At 46.6% G+C, this 20097-nt stretch overlaps 1 protein-coding gene across 1 annotated transcript in view; it reads left to right on the plus strand.

The window, feature by feature from the left end:
• The first annotated feature begins 2163 nt into the window (after positions 1-2163).
• LOC309559453 (class I histocompatibility antigen, F10 alpha chain-like) overlaps positions 2164-20097 on the plus strand; it is a 248849-nt gene continuing 230915 nt past the window's right edge. Inside the window, exon 1 of the mRNA XM_082262723.1 lies at positions 2164-2261. Coding sequence (XP_082118849.1) covers positions 2213-2261 — 49 coding nt within the window. The 5' untranslated portion in view covers positions 2164-2212. The remainder of the gene's footprint in view (positions 2262-20097) is intronic.

Raw genomic sequence — 20097 nt, forward strand, 5'->3', positions numbered from 1 at the left:
TTTTTAAGTAGTGGGGCCTAGGAAGCCAGCGGCCACGTCCTTAACAAGGGATGAGTCATCAGCTTTTATTAGGCTTCCCCTCTGACAGCTGAATAAAAAAAAAAAAACACATTGCGGGCAATAGAAAAAATAATGGTGGGGGGGTCCCCCCCCCAATCCATCCCAGACCCTTCAGATCTGGTATGGATTTAAAAGGGAACCCCATGCCAAGTAAAAAGGAAATTGCGTAGGATCCTCCTGAAATCCTTACCAGACCTTTATCTGAGTATGCAGCCTGGCAAGCCAGGAAAGGGGGGGGGGGTGAGTGAGCTCCCTCCCCCCTGAACCATACCAGGCCACATGCCCTCAACATGGGGGGGTGCTTTAGGGTAGAATGGGCTCTGCCCCCCCACCCCAAAGTATCTTGTCCCCACTTTGATGGGGACAAGGCCCTCTTCCCCACAACCCTGAGCTGTGGTTGTGGGGGTCTTCAGCAGGGGGCTTTTTTGAATCTGAAATTCCACTTTAACAAGGGGGCCCCCAGATCCCAGCACCTCCTATGTGAATGAGTATGAGGTGCATTGTACCCCTATTCATTCACCAAATAAGTGTCAATAAGAAAAAAACACACAGAGATTTTGACAATTCCTTTATTAAAAAAAAACAAAAAAAAAACAACATCCCCCAATGTAGATCCATCATCAATCACAACACCATCGCCACCGCCAGACCTAAAAAATAAAAAACGCTCTGCCTGCAACGAAGACTAGCCGCCTACTGCAGGCTCCGCTGCTTGACAGTTCTTATATACTTTACAGTTCTTATATAGGTAAGGGGCGGAGCCATCTGGCAACATCACCTGGTTGCACCACCTCTTTGGGACATCACTGACCGGTGCATGCTGGGTCGTGACATCACAAGGGGCGGTTAACCTTCATTGCGTGGTGATTGATGATGAATCTACATCAGGGGACATTGTTTTTCATTTTTAATAAAGGAATTGTCAAGAACTGTGTTTGTTTTTTGTTTTTTTTACACACTTTTTTGGAGAATGGCAAATTCACAGTGGGGGCTGGGATCTGGGAGCCTTGTTAAAGGGGCTTTCAGATTCCGATAGGTTCCCACAACCACAGCCCAGGGTTGTTGGGAAGAGGCCCTTGTCCTCATCAACATGGAGACAAGGTGCTTTGGGGTGGGGGGGAGAGCCCCCCCATGTTGAGGGTATATGGCCTGGTATGGTTCGGGGGGGGGGGGGGGGGGCGCTTGCTCGTCCCCTACCTTTCTTACCATGCCGGGCTGAATGCTCAGATAAAAGTCTAGTATGGATTTTTGGGGATCCCATGCTGTTTTTTATTTTAAACTTTGGCAAACGCTTTCCCCTAAAATCAATTCCAGACCCAAAGGGCCTGATATGAACTGGGGAGGGACCCCACGCCATTTTTTTTTTATGTGTTGCCAGGTGGCGGATGTAGCTTGCAGCCGCAAAGTAAATTTAAATGTTTTTTCTTCTTCAGAAATGTGAGTTTTGCTGCAGCAGGTTCTATACGCCACTTTACAGGCAGACTAAGGGGGCCCCAAGGGCACTATCTTTAAAGGCATTTTTCATTTTTATTGTTTTACTTTAACCATCATTAATATTACTGCTTCTTTAAAATTGATCATTTAAAAAGAAAAAAATTACATTGACACATGTCCCCCAGGGCAGTACCCAGACCCCCATACCCCTTTTTATGGTCAATAACTTGCATATAAGCCTTCAAAATTGGGACTTTTGATTTTTAAAGTTTGGGTCCCATAGACTTCAATAGGGTTTGGTGTTCGGGTCCAAACTTTTTGTGATGTTTAGCTGTTCTGGTCACCAGAATCTGGTGCTAGCCGAACCATGGGGTGTGCGGCCCATCTCTAGTAAACTCTAATCACATTAATGATGAAGTGTCAGTATGTAGTGCGTGTTATTTCTGGAAGGTGATGATGGAGATTTGTGTACAGACCACATTTTACTTTCACTTTCTCCTTCTATATACTGCACTCTTCCTCCTGTACTCCCTCTCTCTACCCGGCAACTCATGATCACTTTATCTTCATTTTATCATTGGACAGAGAGCTGGAATCATCCAATCAGCACATAGCTCCGCCTTCCTGTACACAGATAGAGTCCTGACTCACCGTATGACTCTTCCTGAGCTGTGTGTGGAGACGGTTCTGTGATTTGGGGTCTCTGAGAAGGAAGAAGATGATTCCCCTCATCCTGATTATTATCGGGGTGTCAGGAGTGTATTGTGGTGAGTCTGTTTTATTTATAAATATGATTTCATATATATACTGATAGTAGGAGAGAGACCATGTCATATATGGGAAGTAGTGATGTCACCCTTGTACAGATATCTCCTATATATGGGGATTAGTGATGTCACACCTGTACAGATATCTCCTGTATATGGGGATTAGTGATGTCACACCTGTACAGATATCTCCTGTATATATGGGGAGTAGTGATGTCACCCCTGTACAGATATCTCCTATATATGGGGAGTAGTGATGTCACACCTGTACAGATATCTCCTATATATGGGGAGTAGTGATGTCACACCTGTAGAGCTCTCTCCTGTATATATGGGGAGTAGTGATGTCACACCTGTAGAGCTCTCTCCTGTATATATGGGGAGTAGTGATGTCACACCTGTAGAGCTCTCTCCTGTATATATGGGGAGTAGTGATGTCACACCTGTACAGATATCTCCTGTATATGGGGGAGTGGTGATGTCACACCTGTATAGATATCTCCTGTATATGGGGAGTGGTGATGTCACACCTGTACAGATATCCCCTGTATATGGGGATTAGTGATGTCACACCTGCACATATATCTCCTGTATATGGGGAGTAGTGATGTCACACCTGTACAGATATCTCCTGTATATGGTGAGTAGTGATGTCACACCTGTACATATATCTTCTGTATATGGAGAGTAGTGATGTCACACTTGTACAGATATCCCCTGTTTATGGTGAGTAGTGATGTCACACCTGTACAGATATCTCCTGTATATATGGGGAGTAGTGATGTCACACCTGTACAGCTATCCCCTGTATATGGTGAGTAGTGATGTCACACCTGTACAAATATCTCCTGTATATGGGGAGTAGTGATGTCACACCTGTACATATATCTCCTGTATATGGGGAGTGGTGATGTCACACCTGTACAGATATCTCCTGTATATGGGGAGTAGTGATGTCACACCTGTACAGATATCCCCCGTATATGGTGAGTAGTGATGTCACACCTGTACAAATATCTCCTGTATATGGGGAGTAGTGATGTCACACCTGTACATATATCTCCTGTATATGGGGAGTGGTGATGTCACACCTGTACAGATATCTCCTGTATATGGGGAGTAGTGATGTCACACCTGTACAGATATCCCCCGTATATGGTGGGTAGTGATGTCACACCTGTACAGATATCTTCTATATATGTAGAGTAGTGATGTCACACCTGTACAGATATCTCCTGTATATGGAGAGTGGTGATGTCACACCTGTACAGATATCCCCGTATATGGTGAGTAGTGATGTCAAACCTGTACAGATATCTTCTGTATATGTAGAGTAGTGATGTCACACCTGTTACAGATATCTCCTGTATATAGGGAGTAGTGATGTCACACCTGTACAGATATCTCCTGTATATGGTGAGTAGTGATGTCAAACCTGTACAGATATATCCTGTATATGGAGAGTGGTGATGTCACGCCTGTACAGATATCTCCTGTATATGAAGAGTAGTGATGTCACACCTGTTACAGATATCTCCTGTATATAGGGAGTAGTGATGTCACACCTGTACATATATCTCCTGTATATGGAGAGTAGTGATGTCACACCTGTACATATATCTCCTGTATATGGGGATTAGTGATGTCACACCTGTACATATATCTCCTGTATATGGGGATTAGTGATGTCACACCTGCACATATATCTCCTGTATATGGGGAGTAGTGATGTCACACCTGTATAGATATCTCCTGTATATGGGGGAGTGGTGATGTCACACCTGTATAGATATCTCCTGTATATGGGGAGTGGTGATGTCACACCTGTACAGATATCTCCTGTATATGGGGAGTAGTGATGTCACACCTGTTTAGAACTTTCATTTTCAGTCTTTCTATGATGAATAATGTAGAGATATGACTCGTAGTTTGTCCGGTAATCTCTGGATATGTCATAGTGGAGGGAAGAGATCACACATCATACAAACAGGAGGACTGATACATACAGTAGAACACTTCTATCTCTCCATCATGTATATTGTGATGGGTGATCGGGGATCTGATTCTTTCCGGTGTAATACAGGTAGAAGTGTGTGTGGATTCTGCACCATCCAGGAAGGATTGGAGATACTGAGCCCGGCATTAGGAGAAATATGAGACAGCAATGTACAAACCCAATTCCAAAAAAATTGGGACACTGTACAAATTGTGAGTAAAAAAGGAATGGACTAATTTACAAATCTCTTAAACTTAACTTTATTCACAATATAATATAGATAACATATCAAATGTTGAAAGTGAGACATTTTGAAATGTCATGCCAAATATTGGCTCATTTTGGATTTCTTGAGAGCTACACATTCAAAAAAAGTTGGGACAGGTAGCAATAAGAGGCCGGAAAAGTTAAATGTACATATAAGGAACAGCTGGAGGACCAATTTTCAACTTATTAGGTCAATTGGCAACATGATTGGGTATGAAAAGAGCCTCTCGGAGTGGCAGCGTCTCTCAGAAGCCAAGATGAGCAGAGGATCACCAATTCCCCCAATGCTGCGGCGAAAAATAGTGGAGCAATATCAGAAAAAGTTTCTCAGAGCAAATCATCCAAAGATTCAGAGAATCTGGAACAATCTCTGTGCATAAGCGTCAAGGCCCGGAAAAACATACTGGATGCCCGTGATCTTCGGGCCCTTAGACAGCACTGCATTACATGCAGGAATGCTACTGTAATGGAAATCACAACATGGGCTCAGGAATACTTCCAGAAAACACAATTCACTGTGCCATTCGCTGTTGCCAGCTAAAACTCTATAGGCCAAAAAAGAAGCCATATCTAAACATGATCCAGAAGCGCAGGCGTTTTCTCTGGGCCAAGGCTCATTTAAAATGGACAGTGGCAAAATGGAGAACTGTTCTGTGGTCAGACGAATCAAAATTTGAAGTTCTTTTTGGAAAACTGAGACGCCATGTCATCCGAACTAAAGAGGACAAGGACAACCCAAGTTGTTATCAGCGCTCAGTTCAGAAGCCTGCATCTCTGATGGTATGGGGTTACATGAGTGTGTGTGGCATGGGCAGCTTACACATCTGGAAAGGCACCATCAATGCTGAAAGGTATATCCAAGTTCTAGAACAACATATGCTCCCATCCAGACGTTGTCTCTTTCAGGGAAGACCTTGCATTTTCCAACATGACAATGCCAGACCACATACTGCATCAATTACAACATCATGGCTGCGTAGAAGAAGGATCCGGGTACTGAAATGGCCAGCCTGCAGTCCAGATCTTTTACCCATAGAAAACATTTGGCACAGCATAAAGAGGAAGATGCGACAAAGAAGACCTAAGACAGTTGAGCAACTAGAAGCCTGTATTAGACAAGAATGGGACAAAATTCCTATTCCTAAACTTCAGCAACTTGTCTCCTCAGTCCCCAGACGTTTGCAGACTGTTATAAAAAGAAGAGGGGAGGCCACACAGTGGTAAACATGGCCTTGTCCCAACTTTTTTGAGATGTGTTGATGCCATGAAATTTAAAATCAACTTATTTTACCCTTAAAATGATACATTTTCTCAGTGTAAACATTTAATATGTCATCTATGTTGTATTCTGAATAAAATATTGAAACTTCCACATCATTGCATTCCGTTTTTATTCACAATTTGTACAGTGTCCCAACTTTTTTGGAATATATAGATACATGAATAACATTATGCTGCTTGTCATCAGATCAGAAAGTAATGAAATGTTTCCTTGTTGTAAATCCTCATACATAGCGATGTTTGCAGGAATAATGAATCGCAGCATTTTTCTACATGTAAGGTAGCACATGTGGGTGGATGACTGCACTCTCCTGTACTTGTGTAAATACAGATGCATCTGTGCATTGTTGTTAATCCCTGTATGTGTGTACAATGTATATTTATGAAATTTTGCCTATAGGAAACACATTGTATGCACACACCCACAGAAGGATCAGCATTTACACAAGTACAAAGTGTACAGCCATTCACTTCTATGGCCAGCTGTATGATAAACCCCGAAAAGCCTCTGGCAGCAGAGAATGACGAGAATTTTACACTAGGTGTATCTTCTATCTGCCAAGTTTTGTGTCCGTGAAGCCTAAAACAGCTTGGGTAATAAATGTCTGTATCCTATAATAGACATAATAAGCATTAAGCCTCATGCATACTGGATGTTTTTACAGCGGCTGTTTTTGGCGTTCTTTTTTCTGCAGCCAGTAAACTCCCCAACATTTCCTCCTATGTCTCCATGCACACACAGACTCTTATCAGCAGTTTTTGGCAGGGGGGTTTTTCTGGCTGGAAAAAACCCAGAATTCGTGGTCTTTAGTTGCATTTTTCAACTCTAAAAACGCTCTAATGTCGATAAACGCCAAAAAACGCTGCTAACTGGTGTTTTTTGACGTTTTTGATTCCATTGCTTTTTTTAAGCCTGGGTTCTGTTTGGAGGTGTCGTTCATAGAACATAGCCTGGGTTCTCACTGGTGCATGCTGAACACCGCATGTGATTTTTCACTAAAAACGCACCGCATTTCTGTGCACATCATATGTGATGTCAGTGCGATGCGATTTGAGCCATATATTTTGTATGACTCAAATTGCATCACATTTGCACCAAAATGTTGTAGGACCCTTTTTTCTCCATACTTAATCACATTACATTGGTGTTACACCCATACGATGCGATTCTGGCAAGGGCACTGCATTTTGCAATCTGTTTTGGGGTATCGTTCATGGAACATGAAGCCCCCTGTTGACATTGTGACAATTTGGCATGCGATTTGTCATGTCGAATTGCATGTCAACTCGGAGCCTATTGCCGGCAATGGCACCGATTCACAATGCGGGCGGATTTGAAATCATTCAACAGAACGCGCGTGATTTCGGGGACCATTTGACAGACTTTTGTACGGGTTCTAAAAGACACCCATGCTATGCAACTCTGGCAAGCATTGCATTGTGGGAAAGTGGGAGTTACTAAAATAGCTCAGGGGTGATTTTAGCTTAAAACGCTAACGCCAAAAAACACCAATGCAAAAAATCTGAAAACTTCACTACAAAGCTACTGGTATTTTTATAACGTCCAATGTGCATGAGGCCTTAGGCCCCTTTCACATGGGCTTTCCGATCCACCTGTCAGTTTTTTTCAGGTGGACCGGATCAGATGCTCCATGCACCTCTATGGAGCAGCGGATGTCAGCGGGGACATCTCTGCTGACACCAGCCGCTATCCGATCCAATCCTGTCCGTGAAATCCAGACGGATGGAAACCCTATTTTCCATCCATCTGGAGGATCGGATCGGATGAAAATGGACAGGCGGTCCGTTTTCATCTGATCTTCCATAGAGGGGGCACAGTGAGCGGAGACGGACCTGTCATCCGCCTGCTCAGCGGGGATCGGCGGATCGATCTCAAGCTGAGCAAAACGGAGTCCGCCGGGTGGAAAGCCCGGGTGAAAGGACCCTTAGTTAGAATTTTCTATGAAAGAAAATAATTGTCAGAAATCTTCAGGTGTGTTGGATCATCTGCAGGTGACACTGGGGTTCCTGGATCTGAATGCGTTTAATATCCATGTCCACCAGCAGCCGGCAAAGCCTGCTGGGAGGTTATATATCCTTATCTCACTGTCCACTCATTGCTCAGCATTTTATCTCTGATCCTGAACCTCCTCTGTACCCTGTACAGCAGGGATCCTCAAACTACGGCCCTCCAGCTGTTGCAGAACTACACATCCCATGAGGCATTGTAAAACTCTTGACATTCACAGACATGACAATGCATGATGGGAATTGTAGTTCCTGAACAACTGGAGGGCCATAGTTTGAGGACCTCTGCTGTACAGTCTGTACAGTCTGATCCGGGGTCCCCAGTACCCCTCCTGACCTACACTCCCTCTGCTCCCATGTTTTCTCCTCTGACCCCACTCTGCTCCCCATTTACCTTCCCCTTTTAGCTGTATCTTATAGATATATATATGTATATATAATTTTGTTTCAACTTTCACACATTTCTCCAACTTTTATTATTATTGTTTGTGCTTTGTATTATTTGTGGTGGTGTGTTCACAATAAGAGTACACTATAGCATTTCATGAACATTTTGTAAAAACTTACCGTAAAATTATTTTCTCTATAGTCCTCTGTTGCCACCCGATGGTATTAGCCTTCACTAATGGGTAATGGCGCCCTCTGCAGGAGCAAGGCTAGGCAGATAATTGATTATCAGGTTAATTCAAAAAAACTTGTATACTTTGGCACGCCACTAGGGGGCCATCCCTCAGCCATTATCCTGAACCCAATCTGACATTACCTCAGTTTGTAACAAGCAGTACCGGAAGGCAACAACCCCCAGATCCAAAAAAAAACAGAGGGGCGGCGACTGTCAGAGGACTATAGAGAAAAGAATTGTACGGTAAGTTCTTACAAAAATTCTATTTTCTCTTACGTCCTCTGACAGTCGCCGCCCGATGGTGTTAGCCTTCACTAATGGGACGTCCCAAAGCAGTGCAGGTATGAGGGGTGGGAAAAGCAACGCAACCAAATTAGAAGGTAACGTAAACAGCTGGGCTAGTAACAACCTGAGCCCACAGGAAAAAAAACGGAACAACCCAGAAACAACAAAAAACACCCCAAGAAGGGGGGACAGTAAAGATAATCTCCCTTTAAACAACTGCCACACTCAAAACTTTGCGGCCAAAGGAAGCATCTGAAGATGCCAAAACATCAAGTTTGTAAAACTTTGTGAAAGTGTGCATGGACGACCAAGTCGCCGCCTTGCACACCTGAGCCACAGAAGCCTGATGGCGAAAAGCCCAAGAGGCACTAATGGCTCCAGTAGAGTGGGCCTTTATCGGAAAAGGAGGAATCCGACCCTAATGGAATAGGCCCGAACAATCGTCTGTCTGATCCACTTAGAAATGGTCGCCACGGAGGCGGCCGATCCCTTTCCGAGGTCCCTCAGGAAGAACAAATAGAGAATCAGACTGTCGAATCGACTCCGTGGAGGACAGATAGACCTTGACCGCCCGGACCAGATCCAGGGAATGCAAGGCAAACTCCTTAGGATGCTTGGGTCATGCACACAACAAAGGCAACACGATATCCTCATTGAGGTGGAATGAAGTAACCACCTTGGGAAGAAACGACTGATTCGGTCGAGGAATCACCTTATCTCTGAAGAACCAGATAAGGAGAATGGCAGGACAAGACCGCCAATTCAGACACTCTGCGAGCCGACTTGATGGCCACCAGAAAGGCAACTTTCTGGGATAACAGACAGACGAAGCTCTCTGATGTTCTCGAAAGGGAGGTTGTTGTAGCACAGACAAAACCAAATTTAGATCCCATGCAGGCAAAGGAGCTCTCCTCGGGGGAGCCAAATGCTGCACCCCCTGAATGAAGGTGCAGACCAAGGAATGCGACACCAAAGTTTGCTGAAAAAAGATGGCCAAGGCCGACAACTGACCCTTGACCGTAGTCAGCAGCAGATGCTGATCCACGCCCTTCTGCAGGAAGGCCAAGACCTTCGCCATGGTCTTCACCCTCAATCCGAGTAGACTCGAAGCCAGAGACTGTAAAGCAGGATGGCAGATCGGTCCTTGAGACAGAATATCATCTCACAGCGGAAGCCGCCAGGGAGGTTTGACGACCATCTGAACGACGTCCGCGTACCAGGACCGTCGAGGCCAGTCCGGGGCCACTAGAATGACTGACATTCGTTCCGATGCCAACCTGCGGAGGAACCTGGACAACAGTTGAATCGGAGGAAAGGCATACAGTAGCCGATAGTGGTGCCAAGGCACCACCAATGCCTCTGCCAGAGGATCGCGAGTCCTGGCCACGAATCTCTCCACCTTTTTGTTGAGACGGGACATGAACAAATCCACGTCCGGGGTCCCCCACCGGTCCCCCTGGTCCAAAGTCTGGGGACTCAGTCCGCCTGCCAGTTGTCCACACCCAGAATGTGAACGGCCGAGATCGCCGGTACATGCGATTCGGCCCAAGATAGAATCTCGGCCACCTCCTTGGCCGTCCGGGCACTCCTCGTGCCCCCCCTGGTGATTGATATAAGCCACAGCTGTGGCATTGTCCGTCTGCACCCGAACCCGACACCCCTGAAGCTGAGATGACCACCAGAACAGACAAAGCTTGATCGCACTGAGCTCTAAGACGTTTATCGGCAGCGAAGTCTCCCCCGCCGACCACGTCCCCTGGGCACAAAGCTTGCCCAGAACTCCTCCCCAGCCCAACAGGCTGGCATCCGTGGTGAGAATCGTCCATAACAGAGGCCGGAAGGTCTGGCCCTGTGTCAAGGACGGTGACTGGAACCACCACAAGAGATCCGACCGCACAGGATGACTTAATGAAATCCTCCTTTCCAAGGACTGAGGCGTCCTGTCCCATCTGGCCAGGATCTCCGCTTGCAGAGTCCTGGTGTGAAATTGATCATACAGAAATGCTTCGGAGGCTGAGACCATCAGGCCCAGAACCCGCATGCAGGTCCGCAAGGAGGAGAGATCATTGTCCCTGAGAGACCCGATCTCGTCCCGCAGAGTCCCAAGTTTGTCCTCCGGAAGGAAGACCCGAGATTGAGCTGAGTCCAGGACAATCCCCAGGTTCTGAAGACAAGTTGATGGAGTCAGTGCTGATTTCTGAAAATTGACGGTCCACTCGAACTCCTGTAACGTCTGAACTGTCACGGCCAGATCGCTTGCCAAGGTCACACATGAGTTCGACCTTAACAAGAGGTCGTCCAGGTAACTGAGGACCGCAATGCCCCGTAAACGCAGTAAAGCTAGAACCGGAGCCATCACCTTGGTGAAAACTCTGGAAGCCGAAGCGAGACCGAAAGGCAACGCCACAAACTGGTAGTGCTCCCCAGCCACCGCGAATCGGAGGTACCTCTGATGTCCCACGAAAATAGGGATGTGTACTTCTGTACCCGCACAAAGCGGTTCAGAGCTTCAAATCCAGAATTGGACGCACCTTGCCGTCTTTTCTGGGCACCGTGAACAGGTTGGAGTAAAACCTGTGAAACCATTCCTGTGAAGGAACAGGTACAATGACTCCTTGTGCAATCAAATCGTGCACTGCCCCCATGAGATCTCTGAGACGATCTGGGGACGGGAAGAACCTGTCTGCGGGGCGAGATCGAAACTCAATCTTGTACCCTGAACGAATCAGTTTGTGAACCCACCTGTCCTAAATGCCGGAAAACCAGGGTTCCTGAAAGTAACGCCGACATCCCCCCACCCCAACAACGGGTGAGGGCGTCCCTTCAGGAAGAGGTGGACTGGGCCGCTGAGCCAGATTGACCGGCTTTTGGCTTACCCGTCCACGACTTCTTGTGGCCCTCGGCGGGTCGGAAGGGTTTACCCTTCTCAGGCGACTCAAAGGCATGAAAGGAATTCTGCTGAGTCTTGAAGGAGGGTCCCCTCCGCGTGCGGGGGGATTTACCCTTAGTGACCTGGGGCAACAGAGTACTCTTACCTCCTGTGAGCCCCTTAATTAACTCATCTAGAGTTTCCCCAAAAAGACGACCCCTCCCTCATATGGGACCTCAGACACTGTCTTTTTTGGACGTGTGGTCAGCCGACCAGCTCTTTAACCAGGTAATGCGGCGGATTGCAATCCCTACCGCCGACAACCGGGTGACCAACTGAGCCTCATCCAAGGCCGCGTCACACAGGAACATCGCAGTTTGAATGAGTTGATCCACCATGGCAAGGGCAGTCGGAGAGGCCGACTCCGCCAGCAGAGTGCTGCGAAGCCCCTTGCACCATGTCGTGAGCGCCTGAGAGGCCATCACAGAGGCAAACACAGGTTTCAACAGGGAACCCGCCACCAGATAAATGTGGCAGGTGAGAGCTTCCACCCGGCTATCCGCCGCATCCCTGAAAACCGGAAAATCCTCTACTGGCATCAAGGTGGACTTATTCAGCCTAGACACAGTGTGGTCCACTTTTGGGGACACCGTCCAACGTTTGTTTACCGCCTCCACAAACGGATAGCGGATGGAAAAACGCTTAGGCACCACCAACATGTGCTTAATGCACCGTCACTGGTCATTTACAATCCCCTGAAATTCCTCAGGGCAGGAAAAAGCCTGACCCGACTTCTGGGGTCTGCGGAACCCAAAAACGGACTGCTTACTCGACGGAGATGGCTCATCGTCAAGATTGAGAGTTTCTTTTATGGCGCTAATGAGAGCATCCATCGTAGCGCGTTCCCGCACTACCGAGGAGGAAGATTCCTCCTCCTCCTCCCTCTCAGAAGCGGGGGGACCGGGAACCCTCAGGGGGACCATCGTCCATGGCAACCAATTCGGGCTTAGAATCAGAGGACTGGAAGGGCACAGGCCGTTTTTTGGAGGAGCGTTATGACATCAGCAGATGCACCTAGGACGCTGAAGTCACAAGGGCAGCAGAAATAGAGGCCATGGAAGAGGATTCATGTATACCTTGAAGCCCCCACCAGGTCTGCTGGGAATTTGTTATCCTGGGAGTCCATTTTGCCTTAAAATGAGAAAAGGGACGCTGGCAAAAATCCCCCAGCCTTGCCACCAGCATTCTGTACAGTCGATGTGTGTAGAAGGAGAAAGTGACCTCACATCGCTAGAGGCCCAGCCCTCGAGCCCAGACAAAAGGTGCCTATTGAAACTCAATGAAAAATGTCACAGGGAAAATGGCCGCTTGCCCTTACTAGGCATTTGCCCACATCCAAGATGGCGCCAGATCGGGAGCATGTGCAGAATCCCAATATGGCTGCTGTCCTCACACAGAGCTTAGAATTTGCACACCATAGAACATGGCGGCCGCTCCAAACAGCGGCAAAAGAAGTGTACAAACACATTCTGGCTATCATCAGGGACCCCAGGGAGACCCATACAGCGCCCCCAGCGGGAGCAGGGAGGGAGGAGGAACCAACAACCCGGCCAGAAGGGGGATCCTACAGAGACCACCAGCCCTGCTATCCCCTAAGAGTGGGCCCACAACCCCCCAAACGTCCCCAGGGACAAGAGGGTATCAGTACTCACCAGTCCAGGAAGCAGGCACTGCTCAGATACGGGAGACCTCCCACCCTAAGTGGGGGTGCTGTCAGCCACGGAGGAATGCTGGCAACACGATCCGGGTTGAGACATCCTCAGCGAAGCGCAGCTCCGCAGGCTCGTCCCCATTTGGAGGGGCACTGTCGTTGCGAGGCCTGGGCGTACCAGTAACCTGCGACGCTCGTTGGCAGGCTGGGACTCCATAAGGATCTATAATACCCAGTCCGAGGCCCAGCTCTGCAGTCACTTGTAGTCCTCCAGGAAAGGAATCCCTGACTAACTAGTGATAGTGAGAGAAATAAAAATCTATTGTGCAAAGACAAACACATGAATTCAGAAAAAAACATAAAAAAGCTGAGACACAGAGTCCCAGCAGAAAAGACCTAACCAGCTCCTGAGCTAGACAGCGTAAAACTGAGGTAATGTCAGATTGGGTTCAGGATAATGGCTGAGGGATGGCCCCCTAGTGGCGTGCAGAGGTATAAAAGTTTTTTTGTATTAACCATTTGCCGACCGCCGCAGTACTATTTACTGCGGCGGTCAGCCCCGGCCAGGCAGAGTGATGTAGTACTACGTCGCTCGCCTGTCATGGGCTTGTGAGCCAATAGCGGACGGGCGCGTGCACTAACAAGCCAGTGTGAGTGACCGGCAGACCCGATCGTCCGCCGGTCACTCACGATCGCTCCGGTGAAGGGAGAAAGTCAGGCGGCTAATGTAAACAAGCCGCCTGTCATTCTCCCTGATGTAAAAATGGAGATCAGACGGTTCTACTATGTAGAACCGTTGATCTCTGTTTTTACAATAGTACACATGTCCCTTCACAGTAGAAAGCACGCCCCTAGGACACACTTAACCCCTCCCTCTCCAATAAAGTTAACCCCTTCCCTGCCAGTGTCATTTTTTCAGTAACAGTGCATATGTATAGCACTGATTACTGCAGTAATGTCACTGGTAACCCCAAAAGTGTCAAAAATGTCAGTCAAGGGTCCAATCTGTCCGCCGCAATGTCGAAGTCCCGCAAAAAAAAAAAAAAACGCAGATCGCCACCATTACTCGTTAAAAAAAAAAAAAAAACACCAAAAATGACAAAAATCTTTCCCTTTGTTAGTAAACGCGATAACTTTTGCGCAAACCAATCAAAATACGCTTTTTGCGAATATTTTTTTTTTTTTTTTTTTAACCAAACATATGTAACATAAAACAAATTGGCCGAAAATGTTAAAGAATTTTGATTTTTACATTTTTTTGGGGGGAATTTCATACAAAAAAAATGTGAAAAATATTGTTATTTTTGCAAAATTGACGCTATTTTTTTGTTTATAGCGCATGATCAAAAAATCGCACAGGTGATCAAATACCACCAAAAGAAAGCTCTGTTTGTGGGGAAAAAAAGGACGTCAAATTCGTTTAGGTACAGCGTCGCACGACCGCGCAATTGTTCGTTAAAGTCACGCAGTGCCGAATCGCGAAAAAACCCCTGGTCGGAATGGGGGTAAAATCTTCCGGGGCTTAAGTGGTTAACCTGATAATTATCTGCCTAGCCTGCTCCTGCAGAGGGCGCCATTACCCATTAGTGAAGGCTAATACCATCGGGCGGTGACTGTCAGAGGACATAAGAGAAATCACCAGCCATACTTGTGGTGCCATTTTCTTTTGTTAATGGAACTCCAAACACAGAAATTAGATATGCTAAAAGTAAGATACAAAGCTCAAAAAGGTACATAGGTGACTCTCCATATTTGTTGCGTGTTGTGCAGCACATTGAAAATAATGAGCCACCCTATGTGCGATGCATGACAATATGCAAAAAAAAAAACTAAAGCAAAAGAATGCATATGTACATCTTCTGCTGTCTTGTGTCAAAATGCTAATTGGGTCTAAGGCAGTTTGCTTTTGATAGTTTCTGCAGTGTGTTTTGCACTTTTGCATCAAACTATTTTACCACCATTGTGCCACGATTTGAGTTTTGCATTCTTTTAAAAGTTTAATTAAAAAAAAAACGCAAATTGCAGCAAAATCACGCTGCATGGTTTTCTGCAGCTTTCCATTGAAAGTTGAAAAGTCTAATAAACCAAAAAAGCAAAAAAAAAAAAAAACCTTTGCATTTAAAAACGGAAACCTTTCCAAAAATGCAGTGGCTGAAAAAAAAAGCTTAGATGTGAACATATCCAATAGGAAACCATGTTAAATGGACTGTAGTGCCTTTCTGCAACAACCCCAAAAAACACAAAGGTGTGAACTGAGCCAGTGTCCCCGGCCAGGGTGGCTGGATAAGAATGTACTGCAGAGCAATCTGCATTCCATTCAGTGGAGCACAGGTGAGACATCCCGGGTCTTTTAGGCTCGGTTCACACCTATGCAGTTTGCTTTTGATCCATTTCTGCAGTGCTTTTTTGCGGTTTTGCACACGTGATTTTGCCATGATTTGCGTTTTGCAGTTTTTATGCTTTTTTGGCAAATTTATTGTTGGGCAGATTAGAAAATGCAAATCGCTGGAAAATTGTGCCAAAATTGCAGCAAAAACGCACTACATATATATTAACCACTTGCCGACTGCTCGCTGCATATATACTGCGGCAGGCTGGCTCGGCTGCACAAATCGCCATACCTGTACTGCGATCCGTGGTTGCGCTCCTGGGGATCAGCACCCCCCCACTAGGCAGTGGGGTTGCTGATCCATGGGACCGGCGGCACTGATTGCTCCCTGCTGAGAGAGAAGGAAGGTGTTGTAAACACAGCTGACCGTTGTTTTCTCTGAAATGATCACAGAGCGCTTGTGATCCTTCTATATAGGAACACAGGTCATTTCAGAAGTTCCTCCCCCAATGTAGTTAGAAAACACCCCCCTAGGCTCACAATTAACCTTTTGATCACCATTAGGTTTATCTCCTTCCCTGCCAGTGTCATTATTACTGTAACAGTAAAAATCGCAGACTGCCGCCATTAGTAGTAAATAAAAATGACCTAAATCTTTCCCTCTAGTTTGTAGACGTGATAACTTTTGTGCAAACCAATCAAAATATGCTTATTTACCAAATATATGTAGCAGAATACAAATTGGCCTCAAAATGGTAAAAAAAAATTGATTTTTAAATATTTTTTTTTTGGAAACGTTATATAGCAGAAAGTGAAAAAAATTTTTTTTTTCTTCCAGAATTGTTTTTTTGTTTATAGTACAAAAAATAAAAACCGCAGAGGTGATCAATACCACCAAAAAGTTCTATTTGTGGAGAAAAAAAGAACATCAATTTTATTTGGGTACAGCGACGCATGACCGCGCAATTGTCCGTTAAAATAACGCAGTGCCGAATCGCAAAAAATGGCCTGGTCATTAAGGGGGCAAATCCTTATGGTCCAGAAGTGGTTAATGTGAATGTGTCCCATAGGAAACCATGTTAAATGAACTGTAGTTTGTTTCTGCAAAAAACGCATAGGTGTGACTCAGGATTTGGACCCTGAATGTCTCATAAAAGATATCCTGTCACCAATCAATTATCACATAGGGGACTTTTTGTCACCTATGTGATATAAAAAAAAAAACTGTAATAGTAAAAAAAATGGTCACACCCAAGCACATAAAATTCCCCCCCCCCCCCCACACATATACGCACGTACACATGTACACGGACGCATCGGCGTGCCTATGCATGAAACCATTGATTGCGATACGCATTACATATCGCTACGCACACCGGAGTGAGGGCAATAATTCTAGCTCCAGGCCTCCCCTGTAAGGCCCCTTTTACACGATTGGACCAATTGTGTCCGCCTGTCTGTTTTTCAGGGGGACCTGATTGGACCACCCATTGTCCTCTATGGGGAGGCGGATGTCAGCTGACGTGTCCGTTATCACCCGCCTGGCATCCAGGTAGGATTGAATGAGAATGGACATGCTGTCTGTTTTCATCTGATCTCCCCCTAGAGGAGAGCGGGACTCTGACAGGTCCGTCTCTGCACAGAGGAGATGGACCTATCATCCGCCTGCTCAGCGGGGATCAATGGAGCGCTGATTAAGAGGAGTCCGTGAAAACGGATCAGCCCATGTGAAAGGAGCCCAACTAAACTAAACTGATGACCTATAGGGGGGGGGGGGGGGCTTTTAAAGTGTCACCTATGGAAAATATAGGGTACTGAAGTTTGCCGCCATTTCACGGGCGCACGCAAATTTAGGTTTGACATGCTGGGTATCTATTTACTCAGCTGCTACCTCATCTTTTATATTTTACCAAAAAATGGGTAATGTGTTGTTTGCATGCCCTAAAATTTACTTTGGTGTATTTTTTTAATGAAGTTTTGCGCTTCCTGGACCTTTGCGGTAAGATCGTGTGACGTAAAAAATTGTAACTACCACTATTTTATTCTCTAGGGTAGGGATGTCCAACTAATTTTTATCTAGGGACACATCAGCATTCCGGTCACCTGCAAAGGGCCAGTTCTATCTGTAGCCCCCCCACCATTAAAAGTCAAGAGATCATCCCTACTTCACAGTGCACCCCCCCCCCCCCCCCCTTACCTTGTGCTGTTTCCAAGAAGAAGCTGGGGGCAGAGATGGGAAGCAGAAAGTTTAGCATCAGGAGGAGGGTTGGAGCCAACTGCTGGAGTCTGCTGAATGCTGAGACCAGGGGGGTGGAGATGATGGGGTGCTATGGCTGCACAGAGAGGTGCAGGATCTGTGTGAGTTGTTCTGTCCTCCTCTGCTGAGACAAGGTGGGGGCAGAGATGAAGGTGCAGCAGCTGCAGGGGAGAGGCAGAGGCCACATGAAATGGCCTGGAGGGCCCGATTCGGCCCCCGGGCCTTGTGTTTGACACATGTGCTTTAGGAGGGTGTCTGCTTTCAGAACATATATAATGTTTGGGGGTTTTATGTAATCTTTAGGGCTAAAATAAATTTGTAAGCATGTGTGCAAAAACAATGCAAGGCAAAAACGTGTGCATATACATAGAAAAAAACATTGAAAATAGCTTTTTTTTTTTTTCATATATAAATGATTACATTCCTTTTCTTCTCAGCTGCATGGGAGATGGAGGTGGAGACTGCAGGGGGGTGTCAGCAGGAGGCAGAGAAAGAGCAGCACACTGATCTTCCTAGTGAATGGCTGTGCAAGGAGGTGCGTCAGCAGAAGGCAGAGAGAAATGCAGCACACTGATCTTCCTAGTGAATGGCTGTGCAGGGAGGTGTGTCAGCACAAGTCTGACCATTGGAGGACAAGCAAGCTCTTCTCCCAGCACAGCAAGAAAACTGACCACACTGGGTCTATGTGCATCTATGTCTAATGTGGTCAGTTTGAAATAGGAAAGCAAAGGGACTGAAAGATCTCCGGGTATTTCACACAGAGGAAGGAATACAGAGAGAACAGGATGATTCCTAATACAAGCACAACATACAACCAACCCCTATCAGGAATATGAAATGTTGGGGTAACTAGGGATGCACCGAAATGAAAATTTTGGACCGAAACCGAAAATGCAGGATACCCTTGGCCGAAAACCGAAACCGAAACTGACTTTTTCCCCCCAAATTTTTTTTTAAAATAGATAGAAGAGGGGCATACACCAAAAACAGGCAGCGACGTACACCTGTCGCTGCCACCCTGTCACAGTATATGTACTGTGATGGGTTGGCAATAGGTTAATTTAATTACCAATGGTATTAGTATTATGCAGCATGAGGGGTTAATGTATTGTCACTGCTGGTCATCTATTAGTGACCGACCAGTGGCAGGTAATTAACCCCTTTGTGCTGCATTAGTGCAACCAGTGTTAATTAACACTGATACTGGTTGCACTAATGCAGCACAAAGGGGTTAATTACCTGCCACTGGTCGGTCACTAATAGATGAGTGACCAGCAGTGACAATACATTAACCCCTCATGCTGCATAATACTAATATCATTGGTAAGCTGCCTCAGCTCCCCTCCATCTCCCCCCACTCCCACTGCCTCAGCGTCCTCCTCCTCGGGTGTCCTGCATTCAAAAGTCCCGCCTCTGGCCGGCGGGCACCGCCTCTCAATGACGTCCCTACTACAATCTGTGCATTATGAATGGACATACCAGGTCGGGGGGCGGGGCAAGCGGCCGCTATAGAGAGAACTAATGTGATCCTTCCTGTCAGCTCGGCACGTCTATGTGTGAATGAGAACAGAACTGAGCTGACACCGGGGGCGGGGGGGGCGGGCGGGCGGAGCAACCGCTATTAGCTGTAACTATGTGAGAGCTTCTCTTCCTTGTCAGTCAGTGAAGAGAAGCTCTCACATAGTTACAGCCAATAGCGGCCGCTCCGCCCGCCCACCCCCCCCGCCCCCGGTGTCAGCTCAGTTCTGTTCTCATTCACACATAGACGTGCCGAGCTGACAGGAAGGATCACATTAGTTCTCTCTATAGCGGCCGCTCGCCCCGCCCCCCGACCTGGTATGTCCATTCATAATGCACAGATTGTAGTAGGGACGTAACTGAGGCGGACGGCCGGCCAGAGGCGGGACTTTTAAAACCTGCCCTGCCCTGCGCTGCGCCCTCCTCCTTCCCCACGGCGGCCATATTTTATTTTCGGCACTGTTAACCCATTATCGGCCGAAATGAGAGAGGCTCATTTTCGGCCGATAATTTCGGTGGCCGAAATTTCGGTGCATCCCTAGGGGTAACCCTTTAACTCCAAAAATTCTCTACTATTACTGTCAGCCTCCAAATCTCCAAATTCCTTTTTTGTTGTTGCTGTGATGTCACTTCCTGTTAGAGGGTGACTACGTTCATACTCCATGGTCCCACT

The sequence above is a fragment of the Pelophylax lessonae genome, assembly GCF_965119305.1.
Source record: "Pelophylax lessonae genome assembly, chromosome: 7".
NCBI classification, from domain to species: Eukaryota; Metazoa; Chordata; class Amphibia; order Anura; family Ranidae; genus Pelophylax; species Pelophylax lessonae.